General features: G+C 40.4%; 1 protein-coding gene across 4 annotated transcripts in view; it reads left to right on the forward strand.

Moving 5' to 3' along the window:
* The window catches only part of ldlrap1b (low density lipoprotein receptor adaptor protein 1b), a 33,850-nt gene extending 27,821 nt beyond the window's left edge, over nt 1-6,029 (forward strand). For 2 of the 4 annotated variants that reach the window (XM_037071773.1, XM_037071774.1), the window contains exons 8-10: nt 163-197; nt 2,588-2,619; nt 4,378-6,029. In XM_037071773.1, the coding sequence (XP_036927668.1) occupies nt 163-197; nt 2,588-2,619; nt 4,378-4,424 (114 nt within the window). In that variant the 3' untranslated portion in view covers nt 4,425-6,029. The remainder of the gene's footprint in view (nt 1-162; nt 198-2,587; nt 2,620-4,377) is intronic. The other 2 variants (XM_037071772.1, XM_037071771.1) reach the window with 1 other exon arrangement.
* The last annotated feature ends 8,849 nt before the right edge of the window (nt 6,030-14,878 follow it).

The following is a 14,878-nucleotide window of genomic DNA, read 5'->3' on the forward strand; positions in this document are numbered from 1 at the left end:
CGACAGGCAGTTTAGAATAACCTCCCAAGACTGTTTGAGACTGGACAAAAGTAGCAAGAGTGGACTGTGTCTCAGCATCTTGTGTATAAATACACTTCTGCTTTTTATCCCTCAAGACATGAACTTTATCTTTAACCATCATGCGTATGTTCTGTCCTGCAGGAGTTGGAGGACGGTCTGGACGAGGCTTTCTCAAGGTGAGATTCACTGTGATTTTGAGTTTTCCCTAAACAGCCACACAGACTGCTGGTCTGAAAATAACCACCTGTGGTTAGTTCTGCCCGGTACACTCCCACAGGCAGGAGACAGGCTTGGTTTACAGGCCAGGTCGCAGCCAACACCCACCCTGAGTCATGCTGCTTTTGTAGGCTCAGTTTACCATCATCTCAGGCCCACACACTGATTTTTATATGAGCTCATTAAGCCTGTGGTTACACGCGGGTGCTGCAGAGGGTAGGTCATTTTATGGTAAATAATAGTCTTTAGAGAGTGTTAGTGGACTAAAAACAAGTATAGAAAAACTCTGACAGAAGATCACGACTCTGGGCTCTCTGGGTTCAAGGTTGATGGTAGAGTGGAAAGCCAGCTGCCCGTGCTGATTGGAATTCCTTAAACTCTGTCTACGCCATCCACAATCTAATCAGCATGGAGCTGGAGTCATCTGTGATTAATGTTTCAATTTGCTGTGTATCAGCAGCACACTCAGATGAGCTGCGGTGGTCCACTGTCAGGTTGCACAGTGCAACTGTTTACAGCTGTTTGTTCGGGACCGTCTTTCAGCACTTTACGAGTGCATTTATTTCCTTTGGCTCTGCTTTTCATTGCCCCTGCTAATTCAACAGTGGTGCTTCTTATTCTCTCACTCTCATTGAGTGAATGGGAGAGTGAACTCTACAGTCACTGTAATCAAGTGCTAAGAGGCCATTTTAGCCTTATTATCAGGCAATTCTTTTGACTACACACTGTAATTGCGCGCTGACGCCGTTAATCCCCCCTGCTCTGTGATTAATGAGGATGTTCCCAGAGCAGAGATGCACCCACATGAAGATTTCTGTATTTGAAGGAACGTCAGGGGCCTGAGGGACAGGTTGATGGCCATCAGGGAAAGCTGATTGCACAGGTTGACTTTGAGGTCACATTCTCTTAATGAGAATAGTGCAGAATGAAGGTGTTTGCGTTATCTTCGCTATCCCTGATAGTTGGTGTGTGGCACATACAGTCTAGTCTGAAGATTAAAATAAGCGCTTGATTTATGGATTGTTTATAGTTCAGCTGCAAAACCCTGTATTGTCCTGACTGTCCCTCTGAGTAGTTTAGATAAAAAAAGACTATAAACAGCGGAGGGCTCAGAGGGTTTAACTTCTATTCATCTTGAGAAACACATATACCATAAACTGTTTTATTTTCATGCTTCCCAAGTGACAGATTATGCAACTCCTAAATCTGATGAGGGTTCTCCTTTTGTAAACTTAACATCACCTCTCTGTCTCTCAACATGTGACAGAAAAATCTGGTCTCACTGCAACTACAACGTTTCAATCCTGTGATTCAAAGCGAATGTTCCTAACTTTAAATTCATTTTCATTTCTTGACGAGTGCCATCTAAATTCTCTTAGATTTAGCAGTTTTACCGCCCTTCACTATGAACTGCAGATAAATTCACATGTTGAGATCATTTGTGTTGCTTTTTAAAGACGGCACTGCCATCTGCTGGTGGTAGAGTGTTGAACGCTTGAGGACGCAGAGTATCTGTTGATAACAGAGGAAGACCAGTATGACATGCGCAGGGTTTGGTAGAGGCAGACAACACGTATCAGGGAAAACATAATTAGATGACAAAAATAGGTAATTATACTCAAACCAATTTTCACTTGAAAACTGTTACAGTCATTTGGAGCTAGAAATGACAGATATTACTTGATTGCATTTTTAGAGTAAATATGGCTTTTGTTTTTATTAACTACAGCCCACATGTTGTAGAATATAAACATTACAGCTGTCATTTGTGGCATTACTGTTTTTCTAAGGGTGATCTGATCTGACCAAATTTAAATGCTGAACAGTCCAAGATGGAATATTAGAGCTGTGAAATATTTAAAGGGGCTGTATGTAATAATGTGTAGCAGTTTACATGTGAATTCATAATTCTCTATGATACCGTGATGTGAAAAATGAGCCCACCCACGTCTCTCTTGGTTGTATGTGACTTCATGCATGTATTGGAGTGCCTCGGCTCAGTGCCTCTCTCCCTCAGCTAACAGAGAGCAACAGTAGCTAATGTTAGTTTAGAAATGAAGTCTAACATAAACTAACAACTGGCTTCAAGCACAACACGAAGACCCTTTTAAAGAGGAACAAAGAATATTTGTGGAACTTACATTTTTGTGGCTGTGTCCATTTTTTTGGTGTAATGTGCAATTTGGTTTTTTAGGTTTCTTGTGAAGATTAATGTTATGGCCTTACTTGCGTAGCTTTAAGCATAAGAATTTGGAAGTTAACTGTATCCATTCGCTTTTCTATAATGCTGTACAGAATAGTTCAGACTTTAAGTGTTGCCTGACTTGTGATGTTTCCTTTGCACCCCCAGCCGCAGTCTGGATAGCTTTGAATCCTACTCAGGTAACAATGTCATTCACCAGATCTAGTGACTTCCATTCTCCCAAAGTCAGCCCACTATTCAAACCTGCTCATCTGTCTGGATATCAGTGTTCAACCAGATCTATTAAGACTCATGTCCTTTCACATATTCTTATATGGCCATATTCCATTAACAAGTCAAGAGCTACATCAGAGGGCAAAACTTCCTTGTTGTCATTGTCACCGTGTGATCCATCCCTGAGCCTCATAAGACAACACCCACAGAGCCTGATGTGGTCTACCACTGTGTCCACGTCTTCATCACAAATGTTTCATGTGTGTCCGCCTCACATCCGTCAGCTGTGCACTGTTCTAGCGCTGTGACGCTGGATAAAAGATGTCATGGTGAATGAATATGGTGTGTGTGTTCACATGCAGATCTAACATGTTTGTGTTTAAAGGTCCCATATTTCAGAAAGTGAGATTTCCTTTCCAAGTCATTTTTTTTGTTATGCTGCAGGTCTAGATGCTATATAAATACACTGAAAGTAATGAGTCCAATCCACAGAAATGCACACAGCCCATATTTCGCAACAGTGCCTTTAAACAAGCCATTTACGGTTTTGACGTCTGTGCAGTCATCGTCTTCAGCTCAGCTGTGGTTGCAAAAACACCAGCAGAACTGATGCAGATAAAGAGGGTACGTCTCATTTCTCTTATTTGTTGTTTGGCTGGAGAAGAGAGGACACGAGGGCAGCCTTCTTGGAAGTTTTTTTTCCTGCCGACACGGCCCCTTAGTTATTTGGACGCACAACAATCACAACAAAAGACACCATAATCTCATTCTACTAATCTCAAATGATGATTTCAAAATCAGTGAGTGTAATGTGTAGACAGAAGCTTTGTTTGCACGAAAATGAATCATCAGGATATCAGAAGAAATCACATCCATGTCTAATGAGTGATAAACATTTCATTACCTGCACTATAAGAAACAATATTCTCTCTCCGTTAACAGAGTTCTGCTCAACTTTGCATATGGCACATCAGTTAATCTTAACTGATCATTTAAATCTCTCCAAGTTTTAGTTCTTATAAGGTAAATATGTATAGATAATGGCATTTTTGGCATACGTTTATCTGATATCTCTACAGCTGTTAAAGGTGATTGACAGCTGATCTAGCTGTGATCAGCTGCAGTCGCTATGAGAAACGGATGTCCCTTTATGTGGTGCTATAGAGGAATGGACGTCTAATTTGTCTCAAAACAGATTCCCTCCGTCCTCTCAGCTCCCGTGGCTTCCTTGCGTCTCTCCACGTATCCACAGTGGGCGGGACTAAGACGCAAGGAAAGGACGCAAGTGAGGGAAACGTGGAAACAATTTAGGCGAAATGAGAAGTACCCACTGTGGTCAGTGCCTTCTCAGGCCCATGAGAGCTGACCAATCAGATTGGACTTGGCTTTTCAGGAGGGGGCCTTAAAGAGACAGGCACCAAACCAGGGACAGGATGAATAGAGGTCCTGCAGCAAATATTTAATATAATATTTAATATTTAAATATATAAACATTTTCTATTAGGTACCCATAATAAAAGCATGAAAATTACCATAATATGGGACCTCTAGAATATAAAATGTGGTCTCATGTTGAGTTCATGAAAGGAATCAGTTTTATCACTGGATGTGACTTTGTTTTTTCTCATGACTCTTTCCATTGCATTATAAGGGGACACTTGATCACTAACCAGGTTTTAATACAGCAGTGTTAATAAAATGTCTGTTTTCTTTTGTTCCTCCAGACTCGCTGAGTCTCGCACTAACCCCCAGGTCCTGGACATTGGGGTAAACCCTCAGGACTTAAACACTGAAGAGTGCCTGTCCCCAGGCAAATGGGACCAAGAGGACACAGACTTCACTGCACAAAAAGACACTTTTGGGTTCTAATGTGAAGCCTCTGCCAGGAAAAACAGGGAGTGATGCGAGATGGTGAGATGGTGGCAAAGCATGGATGGAAACTGGAGTGACAAAAGAGACATTTGTGACATCAGTAGGGTTTCCCACCATTTCCCTGCTGCCAGGTCCTCTCAGAGGCTCTCTGATGCTTCTGCATCAACACAACCAGAGAAGGACAATATAAGCAGGCTGCCCTCAGAACAGGCCAAAGCAATACAAACCAATTTACCCCTTTTCTATGAAACGACATGCAGTCATTTAATGTTTGTTACAGTCAGTGTATAACTTCCTTTTTTGTGTCTGTTTACGCATTTACTGTTTTGTAATATGTTACTGTGGTATGTGCTCGTGTACACTGCGTAAAACAAAACTGGGTGTGTGCGTACGCAGGTGTGAATGTGCAGTATATGTGAGATACAAGAACTATGGTGTGAGAGGAGTTTGGAACAGTTACTTTAAGTGTCAATAAGGTAAAGGTCAAGAAGGGTGCTCTCACATACTTGATTTACTTACAGATGGAGAAGCGTAACTGGGTAAGAGGGAAAACTCAACGGTGCAGCGATGCACCAGTTCAGTGTTGGGCAAAGCAGAAAAGTTACTACCTATGTGCTTCAAGGATTCAGCCTGTTGTTGGGCAATAAAAGCTTTAAAAAAAAGTGTGTGCGTGTGCGTGTGAGAAGATGAAACAAAATGACAATCTTATTTTTTTCCTAATGCAAAATCTATTTTTGCACTCAGCATTCATTCATTTTTAAAAGCACATATTTTTATTTGAGGGAATTTTATGTCAGTAAACTTAAACTCATTATTTTCATGCATCTTCAGTGTCTCTGTTCAAACTTCCCCTCTGGACTTGTTACTGTTCTATTGTTTTACAACTCTGAATGACAATAATCGCATCACTCTGAGGTTAATGACAAGTTTCATCATCATTGTAGAGAACTGAATCTCCAAAGAGCATGACATTTATCTAAGTGAGATGGTTGCGATTCTCTCTCTGGTTCATGGGCGAGACTTGGATGGGAAAGGGGAAGGAAGCCTAGAGTTGTTTTGTTTTTTTTCCTTTAACATGACAGTGTTTTCTTTGACCACATCAGCAAGGTCACTTAATTCATAGTTGAAGAGCAAAACATGAAGTCCAAGAGGGAAAATGTGTTTTTATCTGCACTCTACCGCTGTATGTTAAATTATATTGTTGCATTGACTTTGCTAGTTTACTTCTTTTTCCGGTGTTATTTTTGGCATTTGTTTGTGTATAAATTTTAATTTAATTCATTAATTTCCATAAATTTTAATCAAAGGCAAAGTGTGTATGTGTGATGTTTATTCCAAAGTGAGATCATTTTAATTCTTGTAAACTCTGATGTACCTCTATGTACCTCTTTACTTTCTGGGTTTTTTAACCGTACACACAAACAAGTGAACTCCACCATGGCTCTGCTATCAAGGTCTAAGTTCACACGCATTGCAAAGGCAAATAAACCTTTCTATGCAGATATTCGAGTTTCATTTCTTGAAGTCCTGAGGTGTCTGCTGTTGAGACTCCCGCAGACACTCCAATACGGTGGCATTCTGTAAAAGGTCATAAAATAGTAAAAACAATAATTTTCCTTTAAAAAAAACAACAAAAAACTGGTCATTTCTAGAGATTGTTTTGTCTGGCTAACACTGCAAAACAATATGAATGTAATACAGAAAAAGGCATCAGTCTGCCTCTTCCTTGGCTCATAATGTCTCAGCAACTATTATCCTGCTTGACATTCAGTTTACTCTGGAGTTTCTGCACTAAACTGTGTGGATCAGTTGATATGATGACTGTGGAACAGCTTTTTGTTGCAGTGTGAGAGACTGCACTGCCATCTGCTGGACCTCTGAAGTATCTGTCGAGCACAGTGAGGAACCAGCCAACATGTTTGGAAAGAATATGGAAATTTATTTATTTATTTATTTATTGCATACACTTTGAAGGTAATTTACCATTAACACACTTGTGACTTGTCTAGATAAAATCCCTGATTTTCAATCCACTGCTGATTGATCCTTGTGCTTCATCGTCTTCTTCGCAGTAGAAGCTGATGTAGTCATCCACTCCACCGTGTTCACATCCTCATCCTATTTGCACTGTGTTAGCACCATGTTACTGAATGAGAGATGTGACAGTGAGCCATGTGTTAATACAGTATGTAGAGTCGTGATCAATTGTTTCCATATGCCTGTAAAGAACAAACATGGCAGTCTTGAGTTCCAGTGATTTCTACAACTCTCATTGTTTTGTGATGGAATGAGTGAAAGACAGACACTACATTGTCACAAAAAAATATTCATAAAATTTGCTTAAATAACACACTATTATGGGTCTTCTGAAAATGTGACCAATTCTGCTGGGTCAAAAATATACAAACATTTTTTATTTTATTTTATTTTTTTTTAATATTTGGGATGAATGTCCCTTGGTTTGTCCCCTGGAACACCCAACTGCACCCAAGAGCCAGACTTCTGGCTGATGATTTCAGGTTTCCTGCAGCATTTGGAGATAATCCCCCTTCTTCATTATTCCACTGACTTTCTTTCGAGCACCAGATCTGCTGGCAGCAAAACAGCCCCCATAACAATTTGTTATTGAACCAAACTTCGTGATTGTTTTTTGTGACAAAGTAGTATGCGTTCTACTCTTTCCATCACAGAAAAATGAGAGCTGTAAAAAAAAAAGAAAAAAGAAATCATTGGAACTCAAGACTGCCATGATATACATGTACATGTACTTTACGGGTGTATGTAAACTGTCACATATAATGGTATTTTCATGTGTTTATAACAAAGCGAACAAGAGAACTATTTTGTCACATTTTCCTGTTGTTTAATTTTACATCATGATTGAAATGAACTGTTTTACTGATTTAAATTTAACTTAATTAAACGTTGCATTGGTCGTATTGATGATGTAACAGGAAGTTTATAAGCATATTCAGCATAATAGCACTGGCAGGTTAAGAGAGACCAAACATGTAGTCAGCATTACATTGAAAACATGGAAATCAGAGTGTGTCATCCATTCTTCCTGTCATCACTGCTTCCTTCTGTTTTTTGTTTTTTTTCACAGTCAGTTGAGTAGGAAGTACAGTACTGTCATGCGGCCAAGGACACTGTGCATTCACATTGTTAAAGTAATGTGTCTACACTAATGTGGACTGTGTTTATGTGTTTAAATGCATCTTAACAATCAGGGCCTGTCACAATGTGTAAAGTAGTTCTTAGACATTTACAGATTTTATCATGTAGCAAAGCAATTGTTGCTTCACTGGGGGGAATAAAGGATTATTTGATCATGTAATTCAGATGAAGATTAGATCAGATATTTGTTGAAATCATTAAGTGGAAATAATGATATTGTGCCCATTTTTCAAAATATGCAGAATTAAATAATTAACGTTACTATAGTAAGAATAAGTATATTTCATCATCCAGTTGCTGAGGTTACTTGTACTTGCATCACCCTGCCAACATCTGGCATTGTTGCTAGTGATTTCCTGTTTTAATATTCCAAAATAAATGATAATGAGCCGTAGAAGCAGACGAATATGTATTTGAAAGAGGAAATGACTAGCCTAACCGCGCTTTATACACTCACGCCGATGTAGGGGTACGACTATTGATGCCCGATGTAACTTATGTCTGCAATGGAGCGACTGCTGATTCAGTCATGCATTTTATTTTGAAAGCGGAAGAGTACGTCGCTGCTCATCAGAAAGGGGAGGAGTCAGACTGCTCAGAATGAGGTAGGAGCCGGTGCCGAGATGCTGTACGCGCGGGTCTTACTTTCATGTGAGTAATAGTGGTGTTTCATGTATGATTCAATGAAACCAACGCCTTTAGTGAGACTCGAGACTTTCAGTTTTAAAGGTTTCTCCGCTGACTCAGAACTTTGTAGCGAGTTCCTGTGGCGTCAGTTTAGTTGAATGACACACTCAGCTTGTCTCATGCGCTGTGAACAACGACTGACGTGAAATTAATGTTGTATTGTAATATGTATTGTACTGTATATTGTGGCAGGAAACCTTTTTACTCGGCGCCGATGTTTGGGCACTCGGGTGTTAACCACTCTGTATTCCGTAGCGACCGAGGAGCGCTGAGCGTTTACCAGTTAGCGGTTAGAGTACATGTGTATTCATACCGCGTCGTCATTAAACGTTTATGTCGAAAAACCAGGTGAAGCTTTAACTCAACAGTATGGAAATGAGAGGCAGCGACTTGTTTGATACACATACACACATACACACACACACACACACACGTGGTGGGAGGGGGCGGGGCTTGTGTCGGGTCTTATGGGGTGATGCAAGGCATGAGATTGGGGGAATACCCATACACACACACACACACACACACACGCAGTAGGTAGGTGAATGAGTGTATGTTTCAAGATCTCCCGTTTATGATGCATGTAAAAACAATTTGGCCGCTTTTGGCATTTCTTTTGATACTCACTAATAGTTAGAATAATACTTTTTTTTTTTTTTTACACTAATTTAAGTTATTTGGTTCATCAGTATATCAGGACTCTGTGCAGGCCAGTCAAGTTCATCCACACCAGACTCTGTCATCCACGTCTTTATGGACCTTGCTTTGTGCACTGGTGCACAGTCATGTTGGAAGAGGAAGGGGCCCGCTCCAAACTGTTCCCACAAGGTTGGGAGCATGGAATTGTCCAAAATGTTTTGGTATCCTGAAGCATTCAATGTTCCTTTCACTGGAACTAAGGGGCCAAGCCCAGCTCCTGAAAAACAACCCCATACCATAATTCCTCCTCCACCAAATTTCACAGTTGGCACAATGCAATCTGAAATGTACCGTTCTCCTGGCAACCTCCAAACCCAGACTCGTCCATCAGATTGCCAGATGGAAAAGCGTGATTCATCACTCCAGAGAACGCGTCTCCACTGCTCTAGAGGCCAGTGACGGCGTGCTTTACACCATTGCATCCGACGCCTTGCATTGCACTTGGTGATGTGTGGCTTGGCTGCAGCTGCTCGGCCATGGAAACCCATTCCATGAAGCTCTCTGCGTACTGTACTTGGGCTAATCTGAAGGTCACATGAAGTTTGTAGCTCTCTAGCAATTGACTGTGCAGAAAGTCGGCGACCTCTTTGCACTATGCGCTTCAGCATCCGCTGACCCCTCTCCGTCACTTTACGTGGCCTACCACTTCGTGGCTGAGTTGCTGTTGTTCCCAAACGCTTCCATTTTGTTATAATAGAGCTGACAGTTGACTGTGGAATATTTAGGAGCGAGGAAATTTCACGACTGGATTTGTTGCACAAGTGGCATCCTATGACAGTTCCACGCTGGAATTCACTGAGCTCCTGAGAGCGGCCCATTCTTTCACAAATGTCTTGTTTCACAGTCTGCATGCCTGAGTGCTTGAATTTATACACCTGGGGCCAGGCCAAGTGATTAGAACACCTGATTCTGATCATTTGAATGGGTGAGCGAATACTTTTGGTAATATAGTGTATGTCACTCACATTCTCCCTTGAATTGTGAACTCTTGTCATGGTTTACAAGTGTCTGGTTGAACATTTTAAATAATCGTGTTATCACAAGTATAGATTATAAAGTCCCACAGACCTTGGCTCCTGGTGACGTGTGTGTTGTTTCGTCCCCAGGCTGCCTTGTAATACTCAGCGATGCGCTCAACTGCAGTGTCACTGGGGAGAATGGCCGAACAACGTACGTCATCTCAGACTGGCCTCCAGACTCAGCTGGCTGCTGGGACTACACATGGTCCAACTCAACTGTAAGTTGGACAGTCCAGATGAGTTTACTTTTTCTCACAGCAGGGCCCTTCACTATCACACCTGAGTGTGGCCATTATTGATGATGAACAACACGACTGCTCTTAAGTCCCAGTGCCTTCACTGGGCCAGTCATGTCCCTGAGGGTTTGTTTTAGTTTGGTTTGTGCGGTTCATTGATTTTCTTCTCTGTTTTGACTTTAGAATCACGTGATTGCGAATAACCGGCAGGAAATCGGTGGACTGGTGTTGAAGAACACCAACACCACCCTCCGCACCTCTAAATTCATTGAAGGGATTATCTTCACAGGATTCATTGCCTCAACGGTATTACACTTATAACAGGCTAAAACTATATTATGGCACGGTTTACACTAACAAACTCAGAGATTAAACTGTTTTCATGCATAAATATTAGAGCTGTAAAAATGATTCAGTTAATTACTACATTATTTTGATTTTGTGAGGTGAACTGTTTCAGTCTAAATAATAGTATGAGTTCAGCAGACTGAAGAGAGAGAGAGCAGATTGAGTATGGAGCTAATAATAGGAAGTTGAAAATGCTTTCCGCCAGTCTCCAGACAATAATAATCTTACTGTTATGTTTTCTCTCTGCAGGGGGACCTTTACACCGCTCGCTGTCCAAGTTAGTTATCTTTTTTTCTTTAATTCTCACATTTACCTTCTGTCTCAGTCACTTATCCAGCTGTACCTCTGATGTTATCAGTGTCTTCCTTTTTGAAATATGTTTTCCAATCTATCCAACGTATTGACGTGAGGATTTCTTTCTTTCTTTTTTTTTTTTTTACAGTCACCAACACTGAAAACGTGCACTCATGGAAAAACACAGGTAGGAATACAGTGCAAGTTGTACATTAAATGGTAATTAATCTTTGTTTTGGCTATGTTATTATGTGTAAAACACATGAATAGCTGAGGAGATACGAATCAGACATAGGACATGATGTCAAGTGAGCAAAAGGGCCAGCAGTGCCTTTGTTACATTACATCATGCGTCTTTACTTCCTGTTACTTCTCACCACAGACACAGCACTTTCCATTCACAAATAGCAGACAGCAATTAGTTGTGATTTAAGAAGTTATCAGGTAAAACTGTTACTCTTACTTTTGTAGAATCCTACAATCCTACTCCACAGCAAAGACAACAGGTTAAAGCTGAGGGGACCAAAGTTGTGACAGGACACACTGGAGTTGTGTGTTTACCAAGAGGGATGTACTTTGGTCGTTTTGCTAACAAGCAGGATGGTGTCCCCCCTCAAACCTACAGACTATAATTATTTTAAGCAATAATGACATTAGTTGAGTACACAAATACATTTTCAGGTGAAATAGTGTGTCTGATTTACTGTAGATGTAGTACTGTAGATTTACTGTCAAACTCTCTCTGCTCCTAACAGAGTTTTCCCGCTACAATTTCCCGACTGCTGCTGTTGTAGTCCTCCCTCTCCTGTTGGTGGTGTTGGTGTTGCTTCTTGTTGTCCTGCTCTGCATATTCAGAGATAAAATTCCCAGGTATTTTTGAGTTCAATGATTTACAAAATGACATGCACTGCCCTCATGTGACATGATTGTAATAATGCTCTGTTGTTATTTGTAGCTGTAGCAGCAGGAGCTCATCTGGGTGCATGTACACTGCTGCGAAGACTGCTGACCCTGGTGTGTAGCTGGTGAATGAGTAGAAAGACTTTGTTCTTTTTACCTCACCACCCTAATGTCGACAAGCTACAGCTGTAGGATACAGTTAAAGGGAACCGCTTTTATTAGATAGCCAACATATATATTTGACAATTGGTTCATTAATATAATCAGTTCTGGACAAGCATATGTAGTAATGTGATTTGGGAATATATATGGTGTACCACTTTACCAAAGCAGAGACTTACATGATTGTGAAGGACTGTCAGTGACACTTTGTCATATAGCTTAGCACTGTATGCTTCATTCACTGTTTTTCCTGGCCTGATCCACCTCAGTCGCCTGACCATAGATATGACTGAATATGAGACACTTAATGCCCCAAAAAGTTTTCTCCTTAGCTAATTTTGTCCACTTGTGTTTAGAAGAAAAAAGCATTAGAGCACTTTTACCTGCCCACCTTCAAGATAAAAATTCGGTTACACTTAACATATAAGCACTTAAAACTCAGTAGCACAGTATTTTAACAGGTTCAGCCTTGATAAAAAAAATTCACAGCCAGTAGTTGAATTGGTGCACAGCTGAATTGTTCTCGAGGCTGTGGAAGCTCTCAGACTCTTTGCTGCACCAGCGAGTGCACTTTGAGGACCATGGGCCAGTAGCAATGCAGTAACCTCCCCAGGAACCGTCAGGACTCCCTCATTGGTCTTTACTTGAAACGAAGCTGTGGAAGCTGTGGAACTTGTAATGCAGCACCAGGGAGTGCCCTTTCAGTGTCTTACAGCATTACAGCACCCCTCGTAATGTTAACCTGAAGCCTTAACATACCTCACTCATTCCCTGCACAGAGAAATATAGATGGTATTATATATATATTCTGCCAGGTGCAGATGATTATCAGAGATAATGTATTATTAAAATATATCAGATGTATATCATATTTATTTATTATTTTATATTGTAATACATATGTTATATACACTTTATATTTCATAATGTTGTGTAAAAGACAGACTATAAATCATTTAATGATACCTAGTATTTATAGTATGTATATTCATACAGCTAAGATATATTTTGACTGATTGCATTAATTGTAAGGAGGCCATGTCCAGTCATTTTTCACCCTTTAGTCTGAAATTATTCATCATGAGTCCTTCTATGAACTGCTTTATGATTTTTTTTATTTCACTAATCATAATCATTCATCCAATCAATACTGTGTATAAGCTGTTTCACTGTTACTTGTTTTTTTCTTAAAAAAAAACAAAACAATAAAATGCTAAAATTTGAAAGTCCCTGTTGCTTTTATTGTTAATGCTGTCCGATTTAATATAACAGTAGGTGTAGAGTTTTTTAGTGTGTCCTAAAATCTGTTGGATATCCTTCAGCCAGTGAACAATAATGAGGTGGGATGAGGAAACAAGAAGATACTACTTGAAAAATGTCTCCCCTTCTGCTTCACTGGGGTCATGACCTGAAGTTTAGCAGCAAGTTGTGTGACACCTACTAGGTGATCAGGTGTGCAAAACTTTCACATGATGGTGTGACCAATTCAGCCATTGAGAACAGGAACTCCTCACTAACACAAACAACATGATGATGATGTCATCTGTCACTCAAAGTAAGGAAAGTGATCAGATATGCAGATGTTATAAACCTAACATTGTTATTTGGATTTCAAACAACAGAAGGTGACTGTGTTTAGTACGTATAATTTTCAGTTTTCAATCAACGTTACAACTGCTGCGATTATGTGGCTCTGATCATAAACAGTAAGTTAACTACACATGACAATAGTTTGGCTGTGTGTAGGCACAACACTCTATGTAAATGCTAATGTCGGCACGCTAACATGTTGACAGTGGTAGTGCTTACATGATGATGGTCAGCAGGTGAAATGTTTACCATGACCATCATAGTGGTTTAGCAGCAAGTAAGATGTTGGCATTGAACACAGCTTTTTTGATTAAAAATCATCCTAATGAATGGACATGAAGCATGGGGCCAGTGCCCTGCGTAACCTGGGATAACTTAACTTGTATAACTTACACAGAAATTGTTAACACAGCATTAACCATAACCCAAGGACATAAGACTCATGCTGTATTTCTGCCAGCCCTGGGTTAAATGTCCATTCAAACATATGGCTTAATGTTACATTCTAGAATAACGTGACTACTCTATTCACTTCAGCCCTGTTTCACACCGGCATCTTGTAGCCTTGTGTTTCATCGATTTCCAGGGCTGACTCAGCTCTGGCGCTATAGCTCGGACTTGACTTCTGAAGCTGTGTTGTCTCATCGATGATTCTATGCAGATTCTGGAGCTACGCCAACATTATTTTAGGCTTGTACACTACAAGCCGCTGACAGAGATAAGCCCGGGTCGTGCAGTTTATTTGGGCCAGTATAGGAACACAAAGAGCCTGGTAGGGGGAGGTCAGAAAAAAGTAAGATCCAGCTTGTGAGAAGTGCGTGTGATAAAGCCAAGGTACAGCACAGAGTGAACTGTAGACTTGCTCGTACTGTCTACCGCTGGTTGCTAAGACAACACCAATGTTTATCCACAAAACAGGAGTTTGGGCAGTGCAAAGGGAATTTCCGCTTGTAAAGCACGTTATCGGTGTTCAATGATCATACTGAAGAATTTATCCCCTTTTCATCCTGGGCTGTCTTTAAATAGCTTGGCAGACTGTATGTATCTTGACCCTCATTTCACAATTATTTTAGTATCCTAACACATTTAAGATGAGTGAAATGAAACCCTTTATGGGAAGTTTTGTAATGGTGATCAGTCTCGTGTGTAAATAAACTGGATTTGGGGTCACTGAAGCTTTTGTTAAACAGGAGCAAACAGGTCACAGCACACAGGATGCTGTTGACCATGTTTCTTAATGA

This window comes from Acanthopagrus latus, chromosome 16, assembly GCF_904848185.1.
Source record: "Acanthopagrus latus isolate v.2019 chromosome 16, fAcaLat1.1, whole genome shotgun sequence".
NCBI lineage: Eukaryota > Metazoa > Chordata > Actinopteri > Spariformes > Sparidae > Acanthopagrus > Acanthopagrus latus.